The sequence below is a fragment of the Triturus cristatus genome, chromosome 11 (genome assembly GCF_964204655.1).
Source record: "Triturus cristatus chromosome 11, aTriCri1.1, whole genome shotgun sequence".
Taxonomy (NCBI): Eukaryota; Metazoa; Chordata; class Amphibia; order Caudata; family Salamandridae; genus Triturus; species Triturus cristatus.
In genome coordinates this window covers 1,104,552,517-1,104,578,662 of record NC_140594.1, presented here as the reverse complement: position 1 = coordinate 1,104,578,662, position 26,146 = coordinate 1,104,552,517, and the positions used below count along the sequence as shown (strand labels likewise).

The 26,146-nt window shown below is 46.4% G+C and overlaps 1 protein-coding gene across 2 annotated transcripts in view; it reads right to left on the bottom strand.

The window, feature by feature from the left end:
• CLCN2 (chloride voltage-gated channel 2) overlaps nt 1-26,146 on the bottom strand; it is a 580,205-nt gene that overhangs the window by 224,577 nt on the left and 329,482 nt on the right. For both annotated transcript variants that reach the window (XM_085635528.1, XM_085635529.1), the window contains exon 6: nt 21,944-22,021. In XM_085635528.1, the coding sequence (XP_085491654.1) occupies nt 21,944-22,021 (78 nt within the window). The remainder of the gene's footprint in view (nt 1-21,943; nt 22,022-26,146) is intronic.

The following is a 26,146-nucleotide window of genomic DNA, read 5'->3' as shown; positions in this document are numbered from 1 at the left end:
TAGGAATCTTCGCAAAATTCTGCGACTCCTTCCGGTGAACTGCCGTAAAACGGTAATCCAAGCGACAGTTACATCTAGATTGGATTATGCGAATGGTTTGCTCCTGGGTCTGCCCAAATACTTAATCCAACGTTTGCAAGTGGTCCAGAATGCGGCTGCGAGGCTGTTAATGCATATCCCATTCAAGCACCCTGTCTCTCCGGATCTTCGATCACTTCATTGGTTACCAGTGGCCCACAGGATCAAATTCAAGGCACTTACATTAGCCTTCAGATCCTTGTTTGGCTCGTGTCCAATATATCTGAGGGATCGGCTGCCAAGATACTCACAGTCCCGCTCTCTTCGTTCCAACTGCCGGACCCAATTAGCTGTTCCTCGAATAAAAAAGGCTTGTCTGGGCGGTAGAACGTTCTCGGCCAATGTAGCGAGGCTTTGGAACTCACTCCCCCTTGAGCTTCAACAAGCCCCCTCTGAACCCCGTTTTAAAATAATGCTGAAAACTTGGCTCTTTACCCAACCCCGCTAATGACTTGAATTTCGATATTTGGCTCTCTGCCTGTGTCTAGCGCCGGGACACCTCCGCGTGAGGTAGCTGTTCGCGCTCTATAAAACTCTGTTTTATTATTATAATTATTATATGTGATGATCACAAATGCATGATGCACAAACCACAGGATGATTATAAGGGCCATGGACTGAAATTCAAGCGGGGATCCTGTTTGTGGGTGATTTGTTTTTTAGGTCTGGCAAAGCCAAGACCTTTTGATTTTGCTAACATAACATTTATAATATATTTACTTGTAAGGATTTTACCCTTCATCCATTGGTCTGTTATTGTGTCATTCACGTTTTTCTTCCACCACCTACAGTACACAGCATGGGGTAATTGGTCAGCCCACTACAGCCACCGGCTATCTTCACTATGATTGACAGCATTCTGCTCTTTCACAAGAAGCACACAAAGTAGTTCCCCCAAGTCCCAGGGACTACTATCAGAATGAGTGACTTTTGAGACCCCAAAAATATTTTTGCTTTTACTCAATGTATTTTCTTTTTTTTTAACTGATGAGTGCCCGACAGCTTTGCCCAAAATAAAGTTTTTAAAAACCATGAAACAAACAATATGCATTTACAAAGCCAAAAGGCTGACTGCCATTGTCAGCCCTCTTAGCTTTGCCAATGTTTTTTTAAGTTGCGTTTTGGGAAATATACAGCTCATCACAGCAGAACTAAGGAGCAAACCACACTCATTCTAGGGAAGTAACTGTGTTTTTAGTGTGGCTGTTAGACATAATGTAATTACATATGAAGATATTAAGGTCTTGATTTAGAGTTTGGTGGTAGATAAAAATCTTCCAATTTTTAGAGGAAAGTAAATACAGAGAAGGATCCACCGGTTTCATTTGCCCTGCCATGGATATGGTATAGAAATGGAAGTTCTTATGGAAAATTCAACTCAGTTATTCAGTTTCCTCCAGATTTTGGAAGTTTTATCGGTTACCACCAAACCCTTAATCAGGTCATAAGTAATCATGACCACCCAGTTGGAGATTAAGGGCCAGATCTACAAAGTCATTTTGGGGTGATTACCCCAATGATTTCAAAACACAGTTTTTGTGATCACAAAATAATTTTTTTCTTTTTACTAAACCCATTTAACGACTCAGAAAAAAACCAATTTCCAAATCACGAAATGGTTTACTGACCCAGATCAAAATTAGGAAGGGACGCAAAAGGGGCATCCCCTCCAAACTGGTGATCAGAATGCTATTTTTCAATGGTTTGTTGGAAACTATGAAACAGTTAGTAACTCCTCAAAAAGTTGGTAACACATTCACTAAATGAAAGCTGCCTCCTGTGTTCCCAAACAGGAGTTAAAAAATACAAAAATAAAAAAACAACACACAGCACCAGTTTCTTTAGGTGTCATGGGCTGCTTTAAAAAAATAAATATCTCAATTGTGGAAATACAATTGGGAATGGTGGTCAGCTGTTTCATGCAGGCCACCTTCCCTGTGCTTGTAGCCTATCACATGGGGCCGCAAAAAGAGACCTGCTAATTCACTATTCATTAGGTAAGTCGTGCAGCAACCCCCCGCCCCATGGCTCGAGATTTTGCGATGCGCTCTATAAATACATGGGCCGTATTTAAGCCTGGGCAAAGCACTACGCTACGCTCGCGTAGTTTGCGAAGTTTGCGTTACTTCGTACTACGCGAATTGCACGTAGCACAGTGCAAACACGCGTAGCGTAGTGTTGCGTAGTGCAGCGGTAATTTTTTGCTTGCTCGCGGTCCTCAACATCAAGTTGGCGACCGCGAGAGAGCAAAATGACATCCCGGCGAGACTTTTAAATCGTTCGCGATCAGCAACATCAAGTTGGCGATCGCGACCGTGGAAAATAAACCTCCCGGCTAGATTCTCAACGCGGGGAGGTCATGTTTCTCATTGCGAGTGGTCGTGTATGCTCGCGACCGCTTGCGACGAGAAACTACCAGTCCGCGTTGAGAAAGCTGCTGCTCGAGTAAAAATCTACTCGAGCAGCAGAAAACTACAGCTCGCACTGTGCAAGATGCCGTTTTCAATGATTGCACAGTGCCGGTTGCTTGTCCGCACTGTGCAATCATTGAAAACGACATCTTGCACAGTGCAAACAGGGTACTACGCAGTTCGCGAAGTGCTACGCGTAGCTCGCGAAGTGCACTTTGCGTAGCTCCGCGTAGTGCTCCTTCGTGAACTACGCCCAGGGTTAGTCGTATTGAAAAATCTGTGCATAACTTGCAAACACTTTTGCGACCTGTCTTTTCATAAATTGAGCTTTCAGTAATAGGCAGCACCACCGCTGTGCTTCTTGTAAGTCCAAGCCAATTGATCAATCATAAGGAAAAATTGATCAAAGAAACCCGTGGTATGGGATGTTCAATCATTACATCAAAGCTGGTAACAGTGATCGCTTTCTGGTTACTGGTAAAATACATCTTCGTTATACACCTGGGAAAAATACACAAATCTCCCCACAGCAACATAACTCCGCTCTACTGGAGTGCAAAATGGATCAGCTTTGATCCAGGACGTTAAAATACATCCCTACCGCCTCAAAATAACTAGTAAATAGCTGTCGGACTATGTAATTTGTTCTGCTCAAGAGCTCACCGCATGGACAGACAGTCCCATTACTTTATGGCAAAACTAGGGGCGGGCTAATTTCTTTGCCGACAGCATGTTGAGGTGAATCACTAGGCAACTCAGCCGTTTCATAAATTTGATTGAAAAGCCACATTAAGAAGCCGCTGTGAGATTGTGGGCTCAAACAAAACAGGATATGCAGGCCAGGCCAATACATATCGGACCTGGCTGCTCGAATGAGCCTCCAGGGCCTGCAAGTGCCTGGATACCCTTGCGGGTGATTAGCTGCGCTTTATAAATCCTGATTGATTGATTGACTGTTCCTTCTACTGCCACTCAGATTAATCTCACCATAGAGGCTCGGTCTGATTGATTTAGGTCAGCCAATCAGAACTGAGTAAACTACCTACTATTCCAGTAATTCTGATTGCTTGGGAGTAGCCTATCAGCAGTGCCCAACCCCATCAGATTCTTGTTCTGTGGTTAGAACATTCTTCTTGCCTGCTGGGTGACCATGCACAATGGCCATGCACAACGGCCATGGACGGCCAACGCTTTCACAGACCACTTTGCCGTCCACTGCAGCACGGACAGCTGGAACGTCTCCTAAGTTCAGGCGCAAACGCAAATCCTTGTTAGTGTCTTGCTACACTCAGCTTCAGTGGTTACACTGTGATATTGACTTTACATTATGACGTTTCTGATGTGGTAGATCAAGTAGTTCGGTCAACTTGTTTTACCTTTTTTTATTATTTTTGTCAATTTTCATTGCGTTTATTTAAAAAGCCATTTTGTTAAATCACAGCAATTTATATATGCCTTTTATCCTTCGGGCCGCACTGTACTCACACTTTTGATGCATTCAGCCTCTTTTTGAGATTGGCACTTGTAAGCAGAAACCAAGAAAGGTATATTATCATTTCAAGGTCCTCATAATCCTTTCTATCAAAAAGCCTGGCACCTGCTGAGATCCCACTGTCTGAGTTACAGTTTCTGTCATGCGTACTTCTTCCATTGCATTCTATGGGGCAAGAATGCACAGAAAATTGCTGAATTGTGGGTGGGGTTAGCATCTAATGCTTATTAACTCAAGGATACCAAGTGCTGTCTCACTGCTTACTCATTTTTTAGATTTGTGCTTTCAAAAAACATGTTTTAGACTTAGAAGGAGTGAAGACATTATTTTTTTGTTTCAGAGTTCCTATAGTCATTTTCAACTAGCAAATTTTGCATATATTGAAGAATGACACCACCCTTTGACTAGTGTATGGCAAACTCTACCATGCAGGCAGGCTAAAAAAGCTCAGAATCAGCCCTACATACCTTTCAGCAAATCATTTCAGGACCCTTGATCATAAGGAACCCACAAAGAGAAAAGGGTTTGAAACGTGTCGGCAGTAGTTTCACCAATCAACTGCATTATAAATAATTAGTACCGGAGCTCAGTGATGCTAGCGTGTTTAATGCTATAAGAGCAGTAAATTATCCCTGAGTCCTGTACAGGCACTGCCTGGCTATAGCACACTGAGTTAGGAGCTATCAATGGTGTAACAAGATGAATATATATCAAGCTCCTAAAAAGCAAACAAAAAAGTCAGAATCTGTGCACAATACTTCTCGGAGAGTTATATTATATTTTGTTGTTTTGTACATATGTGATTGTGTTTGTGTTTTACATGGATTATTATGACTATGCACTTGTATGCTTTTTTGGCTATGTTTGCGCTGTATATATAAAAATATGTGAATTTGTTTTTGATTATGTTAATGGACTCTAAAAGATCTTTAAATAGGTTAAATAAATGGTGATCACAATGATTCAGTTGTGTCATAACAAATATAATTGAGTTTGTGAATGTGTGTCAGTACTTGCATTTTTGGTGGTGTTTGAGCTATTAATTATGTGACATGCCTTTTAATCAACCATTTTGTGAAAATGAGCCCTGGATTGTGAAATGTTCTACAAAGGGTTCAGTTCACTATTTGTTCCATGTTCGGCCCCCCTCTTGGGACCAATTCACACTGTAACCCGCGTCCTATCCTTGTGTAAAACATAAGGATAGAGATGGGGGTCTCTAAAAAGAATCTCATGTTGCCTTTTTATTAGTGTGACATGGAGATGGACAGACATCAATTTATTCTAGACTTTGAGGGCCAAATGATGTAAATGAGGCTTACGTGACTCAAAGGATGCCAGCAGCTTCTTGTAATGTTGAAGTTTTTATGGTGCCAAACTATATGGGTTAAAATAATGAAGCATAGCAAACCTATAAGGTTCACAAAAGTTTGTAGCTATGAAGGAACCATACATTAGAATAAACCATTGGGATTTGTAAGGAATTGATTCTTCACTTGAGTGGAAATAAATACTAATAACGGTAAAGCCGGTCTATAGACCGCAATGTGCTGGGATTGTTCTTGGTGTTCTGGTGACCTGCAACCCTATCAGGCTGCCTTGAGAGACCTCCAGTGTGATCACAGAGCAGGGTCCTTCTATCCACTGGATATGAATATTTATGGGAAAACACAGAACAAACATCCAGGAGTCTTCTTCCAAGGATGAGGGGAGATATCCTATTGCATCATAGATTTTCACATCCAAATACAAGAGCAGCAGTAATTAATCTAGAAAATGCAAGTTTCCGAATGTCATGGTGAAAACGGAAGAACAGTTTTTCAGTGGTGGCCGGTATCTACCGGGGCTAGCGGAAGCGCTTGCAAAATTTTATTAAAAAGATTTACTGTACAACGTCCTCAGCTGCTAAGCTCTTCTTTCTCCAGCGCCCACAGGAACTGGATGCAGGAACTCACTTGACCAATCCTGCCGCTGCTCTCATGGTGTGAGAGCAGCGCCACGATTGGTGAGAGTGGCTTCACTTGGTGTTTTACAGCGCCCTGGAAGCCTGCACTTACTATAACCCAGATGTCTTAGGACAGCTGGGTTAGAGGTTTCAAATTGCGCATGTCTGGCTGCCTATCGCAACACAGCCGGCCGAAGAGACATGCGCACTTTGAAAAAAATGCATAACGAGCCCACCCTCCTCCCTGATTCTGTCACTCAGCAGCAGCCCCTCCCCCCATCCTGACACTCTGTTCGGGATAATAAATAAAGTGGAAATAAGCAACCATTTTATTTTTCATCTCGGAGGCTGGGGGGAGTTTAAGTGGGGCGACGCTCCTCCCCCCCAACGGAGGAGCCGCCGCTGCTTTTTTTTTGTTGCTTTGCTCAGTCTCCTTTAGCAGTTCTTGGACCTTCCTTGTTCGAGGTATTCAGATGGGCGGAAGGCATGGTATTGGTGTGCAAAAAGGTAGATATGTCCCACTACAACTTTGCAAGTCAGCATTTCTGCTGCTGCCATGGAACAAAGGACACAGCTTTGTGAACAAGGCCACCTGAATGATGATAATTTTGACCCACAACCATTACTGTCTGCACAAAGCTGAGATGACAATCTGTGTTACCATGGGTACATCATTGTCACCCTGCTGCTCACTTGTTCTCATGATTAGGAACATAATGCAGATGCATTTTTGTACATGTAATTTGGTTTTATTGACACCTCTCTAAAATAAACAAAAACAGCAAAAAAGAAGTTGATAATTAAATGTATGTGTGGAAGGCAAAGAGGACAAGCATTTGCAATACAATAGGTCTCGCATTTGCGAGAGTTGGAGCTATTGGCATTGTAAATGACAATGCCTTTTATTAATCTGTTTTTAAAACCTGCAATCGGTGCATAAACATGCACTTTGAATGTATAGTCTTTGCTTACGAGAATCAAGGCTGGCAGTAAAAGACTGTCAGCCTTGTTTCTGCTTCCCTCCCTTCTTTCATTAGCGTATTTCCTTCGCTACCCCCCTTTTTTTCAGCATTATATTTCATGTCCCTTCTACTTCATCTGTTTTCTTCACTTATTTTCTAAAAATGTTTTTCATCTTCAATCTGTTTCAGTTGCTTCCTCTCCCCTCTTTCCTAAACATTTATTTAATCTTCCTTATTCTTTCTTCCATTTTCTCTACTTCTGATCTTCAATTTTCCATCCTCTATTTCCTGCTTTCTGTGTTATCTCTAAAAGTTTTCTCTTCCCTCTGATCACATCTGTTCCCTGCTTCCATTTACCTCTGCTCCAGTCACCTCTTCATCCTTCTTCTTATCCTGATCTTCCCTTTGCGCTCTTCTAGCCAATACTGTATCTTCTAGCCTTCTGTTCCCTTTGCTTAAGTGGTGCGTACACACGCACTTTGTACTTATAGTCGTTGCTTACGAGAAGCAAGGCTGGCAGTAACTGCGCCTCTTTTACTGCCAGCCTTGCTTCTCGTAAGCAAAGACTACAAGTACAAAGTGCGTGTTTACGCACCGCTTGCAGGTTTTCAAAACACATAAAAGGCATTGTCATTTCCAATGCCAATAGCTCAAACTTATGCAAAGGCGAGACGTATTGCATTGCAAATGCCTGTTTGTTTTTGAGGGGGCTGGCTCTTTACATGGACCTTTTTTCCTCTTATCGCTTGCCGGCGGTATAACGGTAGACTTCATTGTAAGAGAGGAAGGAATTGGTATGGCATTATCCATAATGATTTCCGTGGCATTAACCATTGAGGCAACAGAACCATTAAGAACGTTCTACCAGCATCTGAAACACCCATGCCCAGTATTCAAGGATCAACATTAGACTTGTGAGTGGGAATCACGCCCTTAGGCCTACAAAAGAAACACAAGCTGCATCCCCCAGGGAGAGCATTCGCTCTGCTATAGCAATTTCTATAGAAATTGCATTAGTGGCTTTAGTTAAGAATGAATTGAGGATGACTATAGTTACCCCAGGGGTTACCGTCGCTCAAGGCTCCTCCCCCTCCCCCCCTCCATCTCAACCAGATCTTTCAGCTACCGCAAACAGACGATGGCTAGGTGGCAAGCATTAGAGGGGTGGCCCAGCCTCCTCCAGGCGCAGACGGGCCCGGGCTTTGCCCTTGTCCAGCACGCCAGCGCTGTGGGGCCCGAGCGCAAGATTTAAGCACCTCTGGGTGTGGATTTGCAGTGGCGGCAACATCCACAAAGTAAAGGCTCCTGGGGCTTGTAGCCTGCCCCCTCCTTCCTGCTGCACAGTGCGGGCTCTTATATTTTGTAACTCTTTGAGGTTTGAGAAACTGAGTATCGAAAAATATTTAGTATTTATAGGACGTATTCCCTCTCATTCCAGCTGGAAAGTATGTGTCGGATAGAACCTTGGTGAAAGAATGTGCAACACACAACAAATTGAGTGTATGCCGACTCGCACCATAGAATCAAAGACCAAATAAAGACCGATAGAGGGTAAGTGAATCCTTGCGACACTATAATTTGGATATAGTGTTTTCCAGACAGCGCAGAAATCTCTTGTCTAAAACAATCCCTAAATGTGTTTTCCACTCTTTAGATAACACTTCGCCTGCGTGCGCAGTCAGTGCACGGTTACATTAACTGGAGGTTATGCTAGAGACTATACGTCTCCTTTGCAGTAACTTGCAACCATTCCCCCACCGGCATGGTAATCACAGGTAATCCCATTGTAGCATTTAACTAGCTTGGGAGCATGTAGACATCACGTTCTTCCACACTCCTTTAGCGAAAGCCATTGACAGTGTTTTCTCTTTATCACATTTTTCTGGGTAACACCCTCTGGTAACTTATTAGTCAACTTCTAAATTCTCTCTTTTTTCATGTTTTTGCTCAATTATCTTCGGATTCCATTGTCTCATGATGGGACGTAACCCTTCGGTGTTTTCGGCTTTGGCTATATGCACTCCTGTCTTTCTACACTCCTTACGTATGACAGCTAATCTTAGAGATTAAGTATAAATCCATAGATTAGCTACTTACTCTGGCTCTAGGAACTTCATAAATAGTGATGAGACACTAACCCATGAGAAGCGGCTCCTGAAAGGAGTGTCATTACAATCAACTGATGTTTTGAGATCTTCCAGCAGTGAACTGTGTTCTCTTTAGACACTTTTTGAGACCCCTCATTGGGTTGAATCTCTTTTAATTATGAATGAGATTATATGAGAGTAGTGTGACTGGTGAGAAAGATTTTTTTGACAATTTGCTGTGGGGCGATATATATGTTTTCTTTAACAATTTGTTTATTGTATTGGTTAAAAAAAACTATAGTAATCTAGTGCACAGATAATGAGATGTATATATGTATGTATCTTTGTAGTAAATGTATACACAAAAAAGAGAAAAATAACACCCCAAAATGTTTTAATTTATATATGAAATAACATTTGACAGATGAAATATAAATGAATAATAAAACTTCCTCGGGTAATTCTTGTTTTATTGTATTGTTGGCATGGTCGGAACCTAAGTAGGTCGTATCAAATAAATATAGGTCAGATAAGAGATCCTGGTGTTTGTTAGTTCTTGCTTCCCCCCCCCCCCCTCCTCTTGGTCCTAGAAGCAAATTAGGGGGGCGTTTGTCTTTTTAGAATGTCAATTCAATGTGCACCTGTACAGCTACCCGTTTGGTTCCTTTCAAATTTGGTTCGAGGACAATTTTTACAGTTGATGCAAGAGCCACTGCAATTTGAGCTGTACTTTCACAAATGCCTGAAGGGACAGAGAAAACTGTAGCTTAGGTTTCTCACTTGTTGTCAGATGCAGAAAATACTTATTCAGTCATTGAGCGAGAAGCTTTAGATGCTGCCTGGGCCAAAAAAAATTTCAGTGTTTTCATTTAGGGTGTAGAGTTTATATTAATAACTTATCAGAAGCCACCGTTGCAATTAGTAGACACAAGAGTAAGATTGTGAGTTGGAATATCTTCCAGGGTGGAGAAATCAAGCGGCACATTGCATGTCAAGAATATCTGACAAGGCTGCCAATGGCTATGAAGAAGTGGTGGCTGATATAGTAGAGGCAACTGATGGTTTGCAAGGCTGTGTGTCCAAGAACGAGTGGATGACAGCTACGGATGGAGATGAGATTTTTGAGGCCATGGGAGAAATAAAAAGGGGTGAAATGAGAAGGGAGAGCACATTACCTGATGATGTTAGACCTTTCCATAAAGTTTTAGGAGAATTATCCCTGGTGGGGAATAGACTGATCATGAGGAAGGAGAAATGTGTGCCACAGACAGCTGTTCAGGAGAAACTCCTAAAATTAGCCCACAAGGGGCATTTAGGGCAAACACGATCAAGACACTTCAAGAGAGAGTTTGGTGGCCGAAATTGGATATTCAGACAGGACAGTGGGTTGAAGTACCTGAGGTGTGCAAGAACTCTGAAAAAAGAATAAGGGTTGGCCTGGGAGTGATGGAACATGACCAACACCTGCTTAAGGTGGATGTTGTGTGGGAGAAGATGTGCTTAGATTTTATAAGCCTGTTTATGTGCCGTCCTGAGCAAGAGAGGTATGCAGCAGAATTGGTTGCTGTCAAGTCCAGGTGGTTGGAAGTGGTTTTCATGAAATGTATCAACACTAAAGCCACCATTGCAGTGCTGGGAGAGATATTCAGGAGAGAAGAAATACCTTGGAAATTAATCACTGACAACGGCACTCAACTTACTTCGGTTGAGAAGCTAAAGTTCCTGACTGAGTGGCTGCCTGGACTGTTCCCATGAGGCTCAGGGTTGAGACTGATTTTCATATAGCTGGGTCTGAACTGGGGTGGCGAAGTGAGCTAAAGAACGATGATAGAATCAACCCAGATCTGTGACTAAGGGTGAGTGTCTGAAAAGTTTCATCATCCATCATCTCCATGTGTTTGCTTTGTTAGCCCTAAGTTGGCAGGCAATGCCCAGAAGTAGGTCCCTTGCTCACTTTGCCACTGGATTTAAGCTAGTTTGGCGGATGAGGGGTGTTACCCTGAAACCGGTCCCAGAATGCTTTTTTACATTCCATGGAAGACCTGGCTTGGCAGTGGGGGCTGGACTGTTCCCATGAGGCAAAGGGTCAATACTGATTTGCATATAGCTGGTTCTGAACTGGGGTGGCAAAGTGAGCTAAAGAACTATGATGGATTCAACCCAGATCTGTGACTGGTGGAGAATGTCTGAAAAGTTTCAGTGCTCTTTTCATCATCTCCTTGTGCTTGCTTTGTAAAACATGTGTACCTCACTTTATAACCCCGAGAGCAATGGCCAGGTTGAAAGGCTGAATCGTTTGGTGAAGGGCACAATGGAACTAGAGTATAAAGCTGGCTTGGATGTGCAGAGGGCAGTCAAATACATGTTGTGGACGTACCGCATCACTTTAAATTTCGGTCCAAGAAAAGACACCATTTGAAATGATGAGTAGCAGACAGACAGGAACTAAGGGGCATATTATCAAGAATGACGTTAAAATTATCGCCGCTTTAGCGGTAGGAATCTGCCGCTAAAGGGGCAATAATGGGCTTGATAATACGCCCTTGACAATTCCAAAAGAAGCCCAGGTTAACAACAGAAGATGGGTGTCTATTGGAATTCTCAAGGGCATATTATCAAGCCCATTATTTTAATGCCGTTCTTGATAATATGCCCCTAAGTTAGTTCCGTGAGAGTGAAATGAAATTGGAGGAGAGTGCATAGAAGACATCAAGGGGTCAAATGTTGATTTAGATTGGCGATCGGGTGAAGGTGAAGCCTGGTGGTAAGAGGGGTGGTCTGTCGAAATTTCGAGACCCCTATAAAGTAAGAATGTGGCGAAGCACCACACAGATGAGTGGCCAAGAGCGGCATCACCTGAGATCCAATCCAATTCCGTGCAAACGATATGCCAACTTTTTGACTAACTGATAAAGATTGGAGCCGTCACCGGTACACTGGAGGTCAAGCAAGGAGTTTCCTAATGTTCTAGGGCGCTGTTTATTTGAGTGTTACGGTGCCGGTTTGAGGTTGAATTTCCCTGTGTTGAGAATGTTGCACCCTTCACTTAATCACCACCATGGGAACTCCTGAGGTAGGGGGGGCTCCTAGGCTTTTCCTATGTGCGTAGGACGGAGTCCGTGCGATTCTGGCCGCTGTTAATCCACTCTGGATGACAAGAGTATTGACAGCACGTCTAGACAAGAGCGGGGGTGCCAGAGTGGCGATGCCAGAGTGGCTCACAGTACAGTCTATATAAGGTCAAACTCGACAGGACGGCACTGTTCTCTTTGTTATACAAAGATTAAACTCTGCGTACAGCAATTGGATCATAGGATCCTTCCGGATAACGAAAATCTGGAAACAACGACCCGTAAACCCATAACATGAAGACCAGAGGCGCAACTAGTGCCACATTTCAGAGGGGGCTAAGAAAAAATTTCGGGGGGGGGGGGCTGAATCTTTAAGCAATGGGCAGAGTGGAGCTGAAGGGACTCTTAGAAGGGGTGAAACAACAGCGAGGCCTCATTAACATGCAAATGGTCTTTTAAAGACCTGTGAAGTGCTCGGGTGCGGCTGTGTGTGCGCCGGGAACCTGTCTCATCCCGGGCTGCCACACACGAGGGTGGGGGGGGGAGGGGGGGGGTATGAGGGGCGGAAGCCCTTTGAGTCCAATGGGTTTTGCGCGCCTGATGAAGACCAACGTTAAAAATATTAAAAATATTACACACCCGGTCCTACTGCAATTTACTTTCAACACGAACAGGCGTTAATCTGGCACGTACGCCTCCTAAAAAAAATATAATACAAAAAAATCCAAACCACTAAAATGTTATAGTACATAAAACAAGTTATACAGTGGAACGAAATCACTGAAGAGTAAAGTAAAATAAACACTCTCTCACAGGGGATCTCTGATATAGTCATCTAGTTCAATTGTGCTCTCTGGGTTTATACTGTGCCTCACACCTGCCTGGAACGATAAAGTCAAGAAACCGCATATCGTAGGGTAAAACAGACCTGCAGACAGCGTGATGAGACAGATGAGAACAACCAAGAACTCCATGGCTTGTAAATCCCCAACTAGTCATATGACTACAGACAGAAGTATAATCTAACTATGCCTAGCAAAACAAATGCACGTGACCTTGTGCTATGTAACATATTCACACCGGATTGTTCGCACGGACACGCCAAACGCAGTCGTGGGGGTGGGGAGGTGGGTAAGGTGGCAACAAATCATGAGCTTTGCCAAGACCAAGGATTCGAGTCTGATTTCAAGGTTCGAAGGGCTGACGGCTCAAACCGCTAGTCCGCACTTACTCCCTATTTCATTCAGACCGATTAGGTGCCCGTAAAGCCAATGCAGATTGGCCACTTCTCCTGTCTGTCCTTTAATAAAATGGCATTAAAGACATTTGGAGACAAAAACAAGCGCGGCGTGTGATGGGATTGTAGTCTTTCTTCTATGTCGATGATAGAGCTGGTGCGGAAAGCCAGGAGGGCTTTACCGTGCTTCCTGCAGCATGTCAGTGCCGAGTGGAGGTTCCCTTCGGCTGCGGCTTTTCTTTGATTATCCTCCACCCAGTACTCCCGAGAGCTGCCAGTGCTGGCTGCTGCTAGACCTAAGCAGGTGCCTGATCTGCACCCGCTTTGGCTTCAGCCAACATTTACAGGAGTGTCTCCTACCCACGTGCGAGGCCATCGGAGTGGTACGTGATAATGACTGTATCAGGTAAGTTACGGTCAACGAAATGGGTTCTAAGCTGAGGGCATTCATACTCTGAAAAGTGGGACGAGCACTCTTTAGGGACATAGAGTGGCAAAGAAAGACAAGGGCTTAATTTGCAGAGGACCAACGACCGCACGGGAAAAGTGATCAAGTGTGAATCCACTGCATCAGATAACGTGTAGGTGCGAAAGCATTGCTTAAGTGGGCTGCTGTGGTCAGGCTCCGAGTATTTGGGCTTATTTATGCTATAATAAAGAGGGTAAAATTCTAATCCGTTCATAGAGTACCCCACCTCCTAGAGCTCAGAGTTTCTAATAACTCCATAGAACGTAGTTTTTTTTTCCTCTCAGGCTGCTCGTCAATGTTAATTTGGCGCGCTCTAGCAAGGAAATGCTCCATTAAATGGACACAACTTGTATCACAAACTCGTGTGCGCATCTTCTTTTGAACCAAAACGGTAGGAATTGGTACTATTGCTGGAAATAAAAACAAGCACGTCCACAGATCCCGAGCCCAATCGCTGCGCGTGCCCCGGTCTGTCTCCCTTGAGAGGCATCTAGGCGGCGGGGTGTGTGTGCGCGTCTGCACAAGCGCGTCCACAGACCCCGATCGCTGCGCGTGCCCCGGTCTGTCTCCCTTGAGAGGCATCAGGGCAACAATAGTTCTCGTTGGCGGCAGCGTTTCGCGCTGCAACGCCAGCGAGACCTAACAAGGGAAGTGACACCCTTCAGGGGTATAGAAGTGTACGTGCGGGGCCTCATCCACCTTCTAAACATTAGGGGCTTTCTGGCTTGTAACTCAAGATTGTAGCAAAAAGGGTGATTTTTAACTAAACATTTAGGAAACTGGAGATTCTGAATTTTCTTCTGGCAACACAGGCTTGGAGGGAAAAAAACAGATCAGAAATGTCCGATTTGAAAAACTATTCTTTATGTGACAATCTTCTATCGATTTAGTATTGTTATGCCACATTTCCCTGCAACCTTTAAGCACATATGAAAGGGATGCCGTCTAGAGACATTTGAGGTCATTTAGACCCTGGAGGGCTGTTCTCGGCTCTGAAAAGGCAGCAGAGGGATGTATTCCACTGCCCCAGTGGACACAGAGCCCACCATATTGAGACATGCCCCATGTCTGATGGACAGCTCTATGCCTTCAGAGGGACAGCCACCACAGCAGCACCACTGAAGCCACTGAAAATTTGCTGATAGCCCACTATATTGATAAGAGTCCCTCAGCAAACCTTTTTATTCTTGTTAGAAATGGGATTTTTGGTAGGCTAGGGCATGGGCCAAAGCCAGGCAAAAAAACACCACTCTAGTCAGGATAAGGGAGTTACACTTCTAAAATAACCCCTGCTCACCCCCTTGGTAGCTTGGCACGAGCAGCCAGGCTTATCTTAGAGGCAGTGTGTAAAGCATGTGCACATAACCAACAGTAATACAGTGTACGCACCACACCAGTTTAGAAAAATATCCAATATTTTTATATAATGAAAACAAGACCAAACATGATAAAATTCCACAATAATATACTTAAAAGTTCACAGTTCAAAAATACGTTCATTAAAAAGAGTTCCTTGTGTGGATAGCTCCGTCCAGGCTACCACAGCGTAGTGAATACACAAATCCAAAAACAGTTCTGGCTGACCGCGGGGTCGCAGGCCAGCTACGGCGTCGAGAAGACCCGCAAACAGTACCTTTCAGAGATGCAGGGCGATGGGGCCCTCGAAGTGACTCGTGTTGCAGGTCGAGCTCCTTTCTGATGGGATCAGGAGCGCTGGCGCCAACAGTCGTCGGGTGCTGCAGTGTGAAGCGCAGCAGTGCGGCGTCACCAGGTCGCGGTGCGAGCAGCAGCTTGGTGGCGGTGCCAGATGACATCATCAGTGAGACCAGGGTTGCTGTGCGAGATAAAGGCGGTGCTCGTCACGGTGCACGGTGCAAGCAGCGGCATCGTCGTTGCTGAAGCGCTTTCGTCGGCTGACAAACTGGAGTCGATGGCTCCGGTGTCGGTAGGCCAAGGCTGTGGTGCGGGATGAGGGCGGTGCGTCGTGTGACTTACGAGCGGTGCCCTCGAACCACGATGCAACCAGCGGCGTCGATTTCGACTTGAAGTGGCGGCGTCAGGAAGGCCACGGCGTCGTCATGCAGCGAGGCGGTGCAGAGTGCGGTGCCCACAGGTCGCGGTGCGAGCAGCGGCTCGGTGGCGGTGTCAACAGGCGTCATCGGTGAGACCAGGGTCGCGGTGCGGTATTGTGGCGGTGCTCTCTGCGGTGCCAATGCTTTGGCGTGAAGCAAGGCGGTGTGGAGTGCGGTGCCCACAGGTCGCGGTGCGAGCAGCGGCTCGGTGGCGGTGTCAACAGGCGTCGTCGGTGAGACCAAGGTTGCGGTACGGTGTTGCGGTGGTGCTCTCTGTGGTACCAAAGCTTCGGTGTGAAGCAAGGCGGTGTGGAGTGCGGTGCCCACAGGTCGCGGTGCAAGCAGCGGCTCAGTGGAGGCGTCAACAGGCGTCGTCGAGGTTGTGTTCTTCGGGTTGCAGCACGAAACACACAGTCCCCAGTGCTGCGGGTCAAAGAACCTGGAGTCTTTGTTGTTCCTGAGACTCCGTGAACAGGGGGCAAGCTCTACCTCAAGCCCTTGGAGAGACTCACAAATTAGGTTGCAGAAAGTCCAATCCAGACCTTTCACTGCCCAAGACAGAAGCAGCCACTGCAGGTCCCAGCAAAGCACGCAGCCAAGCAGTCGTCCCTCCTTGCAGCTTTCTCCGGCTCTTCTTCTTGGCAGTCTTCTTGATCCAGAGGAGTTCTAAAGTTAAGTGGTCCAGGACCCCGTATTTATGTCCAAAAATCCTTTGCACTCTTAGGCAGAGAGGGCCTGTACCTGGCCAGAACGAGTTTGGCCTACTCTGGGGTGAATTCCTGGCAGGAGGTGGAGACAGCATTTGTCAGAGGCAGAGCAGGCCCTTTGAGGTGCAAGGAAATCTCCTCCCCCTTCCCCCATCGCAGCCCTTTCCTGACCTACCCAGGCTATCTGGAGCCCCTCCAGCCCCTCAGTCTTCTGTCATCCAAAACCCAGACAGGCAATCCACATTCCAGCAGAGGCACACGGGATGACTGAGCAAGAAAATACCCACTTTCTAAAAGTGGTATTTTCAAACACAGAATGTATAAATCACCTTCACTAAAAGATGCATCTTTAGATTCTGAGTTCAGGCATACTAAATTCTATTTTCTTACCGAATTCCTGGGGCCAGTTATGTTTATAAGATGTTATAAACAAACCTCCCATTCTACCCTATGGGGAACTGGTAGCCTTGCAATAGTGAAAAACGAAATTGGCTGTAATTCACTATTAGGACATGCCCCACACACCATGGCCTGTCCTACCTTTCACATACATTGCACCCTGCCCACAGGGGTACCTTGGGCCTACCTGAGGGATATCTGACATGTAAGAAAAGGGAAGGTTAGGGACCGGCCAGTGTGTGCACGGGCCAAGTCAACATGGCAGTTACAAACTGCGCGCAGACTCTGCAATGGCAGGTCATTTTCAGGGCTACTCACGGGGGTGGCACAACCAGTGCTGCAGGCCCCCGGGTAGCATTCGATTCACCAGCCCTGGCACATGCAGTGCCCTTTACTAGGAGCTAACAGGTAAATCAAAGAACCACTCATGGAAACACCAAACCATAACACAATTTACACAGAGAGCATATGCACTTTATCACTGATTAGCAGTGGTAAAGTGCCTAGAATCCTAAAACCAACACACAATGTCAGGGAAAATAGGAGGAAAAAGCAAAAAGTTTGGGGATAACCCTGTAAAAAGGGCAATTTCCAACAATTCTACAAAAACAAATTCTCAATCTGACCCGGTCTCACCCTGGCAATCTTCTATTGTACTCTACTCTCATTTTTATCGGCATAAATGAGTCGCATTTCACAAGTAACGTTGCATTGTATTATCAAGATACCTACACACATTGACACTTTAGTGTTGCATGCTTTAAAAAACAAAACACACAATGTGCTATATTGTTTGCTTTACATGCCTCTGTAGAGAAATTGCCTTTTCCAAGGCTCTTCTCCTCGATTACTGTGCACTTTCTTTTCATACAATTCCTGTTTTATGTAATTTGTAGTGGTTTTAAGTAATTATATAATACATTTGAATTGAATTGCAATTCTCAAAGTGGGATTCTCTTCTGGTACAATAATGAAAAAACTAACGACCCTGACATCCTGAGAGTTTTTTCTGTTTTGGCCCATTGGTATGTTCCTGGCATCCTGAAAAGAAAAGAACATCTGTCCTAAATAGGGGGGCTGGTCTGAGGTACTTACACCAACTGTTCCATGACTGACAGACTTTGGGGTACGGTTTCCACTGCGGAGCCCGCTGGGGCATGTTTATTTTCCCTGTTTGCTAAAGTCTAATTAAGGGCAATTTCTTATTTCTTCAATTTGAACCTCATCGCAGTGAATAAAAAAAAAAGTGAACATTAATTTCTGCAACATTCATGGCGCACAAGCCATGGAGAACCTTATTGGTAATTGCCGCACCAAAACATGATAGTTAAAGGACATTGTCAGACCGCAGGGTTCTAGTGCAGTGTGCCTACAACCCTAGCTGCAATTGTGCAAACAAGGGTCCCTGTGCATGCATTTGTAGGGTGTGAGACTGAGAACAACCGAGGAATGCACAAAGCCAGGTAGGAGATTGCCCTCATGTTTGTTTTTAAATACTACTAGTTGTAGGAGAGAGCAATGCTTTTGTAGAGTCGGATCACTATGATTTGTCTGAAAATGTTGTTTTGATGTTTTTAGGTCATTCGGATCCATGCATATCATTGCACCTGAAGAAGTGCCTACAATGTTGCGAAGAAGAGACACACATAGGAGATAAGACACACTTATGCAGACATCTTGTGCATATGTGGTTTAGAAAGGAATATGAAAAGTTTAAGAGAGTACCACCTAAGAAAGGAATACATTCTGGACAGAAGAATGCGACAGTGGACCATCAACCACAGTTGTCCAAGCCAACGGAGGAGGAAGGTGAAGGGACGGTTGGGGAAGATCTGGAGACTGTAATGACCAGCGTGGTTCACAAACAAGCTGTTCGAGCAGGAGTGGGTGGACGGATGGGTGGAGGATGAGAGACTATGGATTTAAATTAGGAGAATTTCAACCTCATTATTTTCAACCACGGTGTAAAATTGCAGGAGAATCTTCCTTAGAAGGTCAATTTGGAGCACCTAGGTATAGATTTGTGTCACCTAAATTTTAAATTGCTAAGTTCATGGAGAGAGCATGGAGCATTTTAGCCATCTGAAGAAACTCTGAAGGAGTGCTGGAGGGTCAAGGATGGAACAGAAAACAGAGCGTCTGGTAGAGGGACATGTGTCCTGTATGACGACTGGCAAAAACCATGAATCCCCATGAATCCCCTGTGACTTTGACACCTTGCGGGAACCTAGCAGGAACTTGCGGTTTACAACATCAGGCCTTCTTCGCGGTTCCTAAGGGAAGATTTAGGGCATCTGGTAGAGGGGCACATGTCCAGAAGTAAGACCGGCAAAAAACCATAAGGATCCCCTGTGACTTTGACACCTTGCTGGATCCTAACAGGAACACGCGGTTTACAACATCGTGCCTTTTTCGCAGTTCGCAGGGATCACTAGCTTTCTGAGCTGTCAAACTGTACTCGTGTTGGCACCAACTCCTGGCTGGGTCTTTCGGTTTCCACACTTGAAAGTGTCGGGGACAATTCATTTCACATGAAACGAAGGAACATTCCGGGCAGTGGGGAACAAAGCGAGAGCTGGCGCCATTGTACCCACCTCAATGGAAGTGTCAAGGCGAAGGAGTGAATAGTGACTGTGTAATGTATTCAGTCGGCTGCAGTGGGGGAGCGTCTTTGATGCAAGCACCACAGGACATGTCGTGGGCCGATTGCACAGCCCCGCACGCGGAGACAGGGAAAGCTCTAATTCACTTCAGAAGGGGGAAGCACGACTATTCTCCCAAAAGGAGTGAGTGCAGGAGAATGAGTGATATGTGGGAGTCAACATGGACATGGCAAGCAGTAGAAGACCTAAGACAATGTTGAGAGGGATAATGCACTGTAGGGGCCACTACACGTATGAAGAAGCCGGATATAGGGAGAAAGACTGGACATTGGCCCTCCAACTTTGTACAGTAAACAGGAAGGCGATGGAGCTACAAGGTAGGGGAATGCAAAGGTCAACATTGATGTCAGAGATAGCTTCATTTTGCCAATATCTCTATATGAATCTGGGGGTCCTTATTGCAAGAGACAAGCTGGAAAAATAAAACACCCGCACTGCGGACTCTATGGCAGCCACGTGGAGATGCAAGTTTGAGATCCAGATTACTTCATGGAAGGTCTGCAGGAGTTGCTCCACCAAGGAAAGATCCCTTTCTTCCTTCTTACTTTACTTCCATTTTCTCCTCTCCATGTTTTTCTTTCTTCCACTTTTCTTTCGTTTTTTTCAATGCTCTTTCCCTCCTGCTTTCTTTTTCCTTCCATCTGTGACTCTCCTTTGCATTTTTCTTAACTCGTTTCACCCTCTCACGTTTCCTCTACGACTTCTCTCGGTAACCACGTTTGGTTCCTTGCCCATCGCTTGGCTCCACCCACAACTGTGTCACACAATCCACCTCCTTGCTATGCACATTATTAGCTCTGCTTCTGTTTTCTGACTTGGTGATCACATTTCAAAGTTGTGAACAACAAAAGAATATTCAGGCCATCGGGTGTCGACCCCTGCTCAAGCTGGTGTAAGCGGTGTTTCACTACATCCTTGCCTTGGAGGTAGAATTCCAAATCTGTCAAGCAGAGATAATGTTTGTGTAGATAGCTGCTATTCCATGGAACCAAGATGCAGCTGTGACAGCTGTCACTCTGCTGACATAGAACCCCCACTTATGTGTTGCTGTGAGCTGCCAGCGCCGTCTTAATGCATGGGCACGCTGGGCAGTTGCCCGGGGGCCCCACCAGCATAAGGGCCCCATTCAGACTAGAATTTAACACAGATTTTCAATAAAACATTTTTATTCCTGTGAGTGGTTGTGTAGGCAAGGCCCGGTGCACTGCTTCGCCCGCACCTCCGACCACCAGAGCTGGTCTAGCCGTAGTTAGAATGATTCCTGGGCATCGTCAGGGCAGCTAAGAGCAGTCCCGGAAGATGTGTTCATTCCAGCCCCAAATTGTACCAAGTGAGTTTAGAATAAATGAATCTTTATTTGCATGATTAATTAAAATCTTTGCAAGAACACAACACATACAAATTCTCTGAGACTTCAGTCAGTTTAGTTCAATAAACTTAATTCGGGTTGTGAAACAACCATGAAAGCGATTGCACCGTAAATAACATTCTTTAAAGACCCATTTACAGCGACAATACCTTCTCTTACAAATAATCTTTAAAAATAATTTTACAGCGACAGTACCTGCCTTACATTAATTGCTTTCAGATGGTATAATTAACATATTCCAGAATAAATAATATTCTTTAAAAATCAACATACATGAACAATACCTTTCCTTACATTAACCCCTTCCCCGCTCATGACGGAACCACTCCGTCATGAGCCACGGTTGCGCTGTGCTCATGACGGAGTGGTTCCGTCATGCTGCGGCTGTTGGCCGCCGCTCTGCCCACGCGGCGCTAATTCCCCGCCTGTGCGGGCGATTAGCGCAGTGGGCGGAGACGTGACGGAACCACTCCGTCATGAGCACAGCTCACCCGTGACTCATGACGGAGCGGTTCCGTCACGAGCACAGCGCCACCGCGCTGCCCCCAAACCCCCCCCCAGCGCCGCGCCGGAATTCCTGCTGCGGCGAAGGGGTTAATCTCCTTTAAATGTATGACGCAAGGCAAAAACATATTCCAGGGTCATTCAGTGCAATGAGCAAATTCATAGCAGCACGAAACGATCTCACATTATATTTTATAAAAAGTGGTTTCAGGTAAAATTGCCTAAAGTACAGATAAAACTTACAAGAGAGCATAAAGGTCACTGTGCTTTGTTTACAAAGCTCACTCACTCTAGGATAGGAGGGCACATTAGGCACCTGTCCACAGGGAAGCCATGTGTGTTCCCTGAGGGCTGTGTGCAGGCTGGACTGCGGCAGAGCCCTCGGTTCACAGACCGGAACACCGGCCCCTGGCCCTCAGGGTACCAGGCATGTGTCCGGCATGCCCATAACCCCACTGCAGCAGACACTGGACTCACCTCGTATATTCCTCCAAACAGGGACATGAACTTGCTGAGGAGCGTGGCGCATAGGCTGGCGATGTGAACAAAGGGACCCTAGAAAGATGAAACACAGACACAATGTCAGGGGCAATAATACAGAGACCTCGGGAGCAGCATCACAGCTCCACCCCTGCCACGCCGCTGATCTCATGCACAAAAGCACACCACCATCACGGACCTCACACGCAGCAGCACTCCTGCCCCAGCACTAACCTCACACACAGCAGCAAACCTCCACTCCTGCGCCATCACTGACCTCACACACAGCAGCACACCTCTACTCCTGCCCCATGAGTTACCTCACACACAGCAGCACACCTCTACTCCTGCCCACCACTGACCTCACACACAGCAGCACACCTCCACTCCTGCCCACCACTGACCTCACACACAGCAGCACACCTCCACTCCTGCGCCATCACTGACCTCACACACAGCAGCACACCTCTACTCCTGCCCCATGAGTGACCTCACACACAGCAGCACACCTCTACTCCTGCCCCATGAGTGACCTCACACACAGCAGCACACCTCTACTCCTGCCCACCACTGACCTCACACACAGCAGCACACCTCTACTCCTGACGATCACTGATCTCACACACAGCACACCTCCACTCCTGACGATCACTGACCACACACAGCACACCTCCACTCCTGACGATCACTGATCTCACACACAGCACACCTCCACTCCTGACGATCACTGATCTCACACACAGCACACCTCCACTCCTGACGATCACTGACCTCACACACAGCAGCACACCTCCACTCCTGATGATCACTGACCTCACACACAGCAGCACACCTCCACTCCTGACGATCACTGATCTCACACACAGCACACCTCCACTCCTGACGATCACTGATCTCACACACAGCAGCACACCTCCACTCCTGATGATCACTGATCTCGCACACAGCACACCTCCACTCCTGACGATCACTGACCTCACACACAGCAGCACACCTCCACTCCTGATGATCACTGACCTCACACACAGCAGCACACCTCCACTCCTGACGATCACTGATCTCACACACAGCACACCTCCACTCCTGACGATCACTGACCTCACACACAGCACACCTCCACTCCTGATGATCACTGACCTCATACACAGCAGCACACCTACACTCCTGCACCATTACTAACCTCACACACAGCAACACACCTCCACTCCTGCCCACCACTGACCTCACACACAGCACACCCTCCACTCCTGCCCCATCACTGACCTCACAAACAGCAGCACACCTCCACTCCTGCCCCATCACTTATCTCACACACAGCAGCACACCTCTACTCCTGCGCCATCACTGACCTCACACACAGCAGCACACCTCTACTCCTGCCCCATGAGTGACCTCACACACAGCAGCACACCTCTACTCCTGCCCACCATTGACCTCACACACAGCACACCCTCCACTCCTGCCCCATCACTGACCTCACACACAGCAGCACACCTCCACTCCTGATGATCACTGATCTCACACACAGCACACCTCCACTCCCGACGATCACTGAACTCACACACAGCAGCACACCCTCCACTCCTGCCCCATCACTGACCTCACCCACAGCAGCACACCTCCACTCCTGCCCCATCACTGATCTCACACACAGCAGCACACCTACACTCCTGCACCATTACTGACCTCACACATAGCAGCACACCTACACCATCAGTGAGCTCACACACAGCAGCACACCTCCACTCCTGACGATCACTGACCTCACACACAGCAGCACACCTCTACTCCTGCCCAATGAGTGACCTCACACACAGCAGCACACCTCTACTCCTGCCCACCACTGACCTCACACACAGCAGCACACCTCTACTCCTGCCCACCACTGACCTCACACACAGCAGCACACCTCCACTCCTGACGATCACTGAACTCACACACAGCAGCACACCTCCACTCCTGACGTTCACTGATCTCACACACAGCACACCTCCACTCCTTGACGATCACTGAACTCACACACAGCAGCACACCTCTACTCCCGACGATCACTGATCTCACTCACAGCAGCACACCTCTACTCCCGACGATCACTGACCACACACAGCACACCTCCACTCTTGACGATCACTGATCTCACACACAGCACACCTCCACTCCTGACGATCACTGACCTCACACACAGCAGCACACCTCCACTCCTGACGATCACTGACCTCACACACAGCAGCACACCTACACTCCTGCACCATTACTGACCTCACACACAGCAGCACACCTACACTATCAGTGAGCTCACACACAGCAGCACACCTACACTATCAGTGAGCTCACACACAGCAGCACACCTACACTCCCGATGATCACTGAACTCACACACAGCAGCACACCTTCACTCCTGACGATCACTGAAATCACACACAGCAGCACACCTCCACTCCTGACGATCACTGATCTCACACACAGCAGCACACCTTCACTCCTGACGATCACGGACCTCACACACAGCAGCACACCTACACTCCTGACGATCACCGACCACACACACAGCAGCACACCTACACTCCTGACGATCACTGATCTCACACACAGCAGCACACCTTCACTCCTGACGATCACGGACCTCACACACAGCAGCACACCTACACTCCTGACGATCACCGTCCACACACACAGCAGCACACCTACACTCCTGCACCATTACTGACCTCACACATAGCAGCACACCTACACCATCAGTGAGCTCACACACAGCAGCACACCTCCACTCCTGACGATCACTGATCTCACACACAGCACACCTCCACTCCTGATGATCACTGACCTCACACACAGCAGCACACCTCCACTCCTGACGATCACTGATCTCACACACAGCACACCTCCACTCCTGACGATCACTGACCTCACACACACAGCACACCTCCACTCCTGACAATCACTGACCTCACACACAGCAGCACACCTCCACTCCTGATGATCACTGACCTCACTCACAGCACACCTCCACTCCTGACGATCACTGACCTCACCCACAGCAGCACACCTACACTCCTGCACCATTACTGACATCACACACAGCAGCACACCTCCACCCCTGCCCCATCATTGATTTTACATTCAGCAGCACACCTCCAACTTCTGCACTGTCACTGACCTCACACATTGCAGAACTCCTCCCCTCCTGCACCATCAGTGAGCTCACACGCAGTAGCACACCTCTACTCCTGCCCCATCATTGACTGTACACACAGCAGTAAACCTCCACTCCTGCCCGATCAGTGAGCTCAAGCACAGAGGCAGGCCACAAATCCTGTCCCACACAATGACTTCTTGCACAGCTGCAGCACTCCCCTAATGCACTTTCACTGACCGCACATACAAATGCACCATCACTGATCTCACATACAAATGCACCATCACTGACCTCACATACAAATGCACCATCACTGACCTCACGTACAAATGCATCATCACTGACCTCATGTACAAATGCACCCTCACTGACCTCACATACAAATGCACCATCACTGACCTCATATACAAATGTACCATCACTGACCTCACACAAATGCACTTTCACTGACCGCACATACAAATACATCATCACTGATCTCACATACAAATGCACCATCACTGACCTCACGTACAAATGCACCATCATTGATCTCACATACAAATGCACCATCGCTGACCTCACGTACAAATGCACCATCACTGATCTCACGTACAAATACACCATCACTAATCTCACATATAAATGCACCATTAGTGACCTCACGTACAAATACACTTTCACTGACCGCACATACAAATACACTTTCACTGACCGCACATACAAATACACCATCACTGACCTCACGTACAAATGCACCCTCACTGACCTCACGTACAAATTCACCATCACTGACTTGGCACACCAGGTCTCTACTAATAACCAAACAACAAACACACAACCCACCTCCTCCAATGCTCCACTAAATAGTTCAAAGTAGTATTTTAATTGCAAAAATAATTTTTCTTTATTCCAATGTGTCAACATTTGTTAACAAATATTACACAAAAATCCACATATATTTTCAATTAATGTATTACAACACTGGCATAAACAAATGCATTCATACTACACACATACCATTCGTAACAACAGTTAAGAACTTTCTTCAAATATACTGGGCTTCAACATTATTTAGCAAGAAG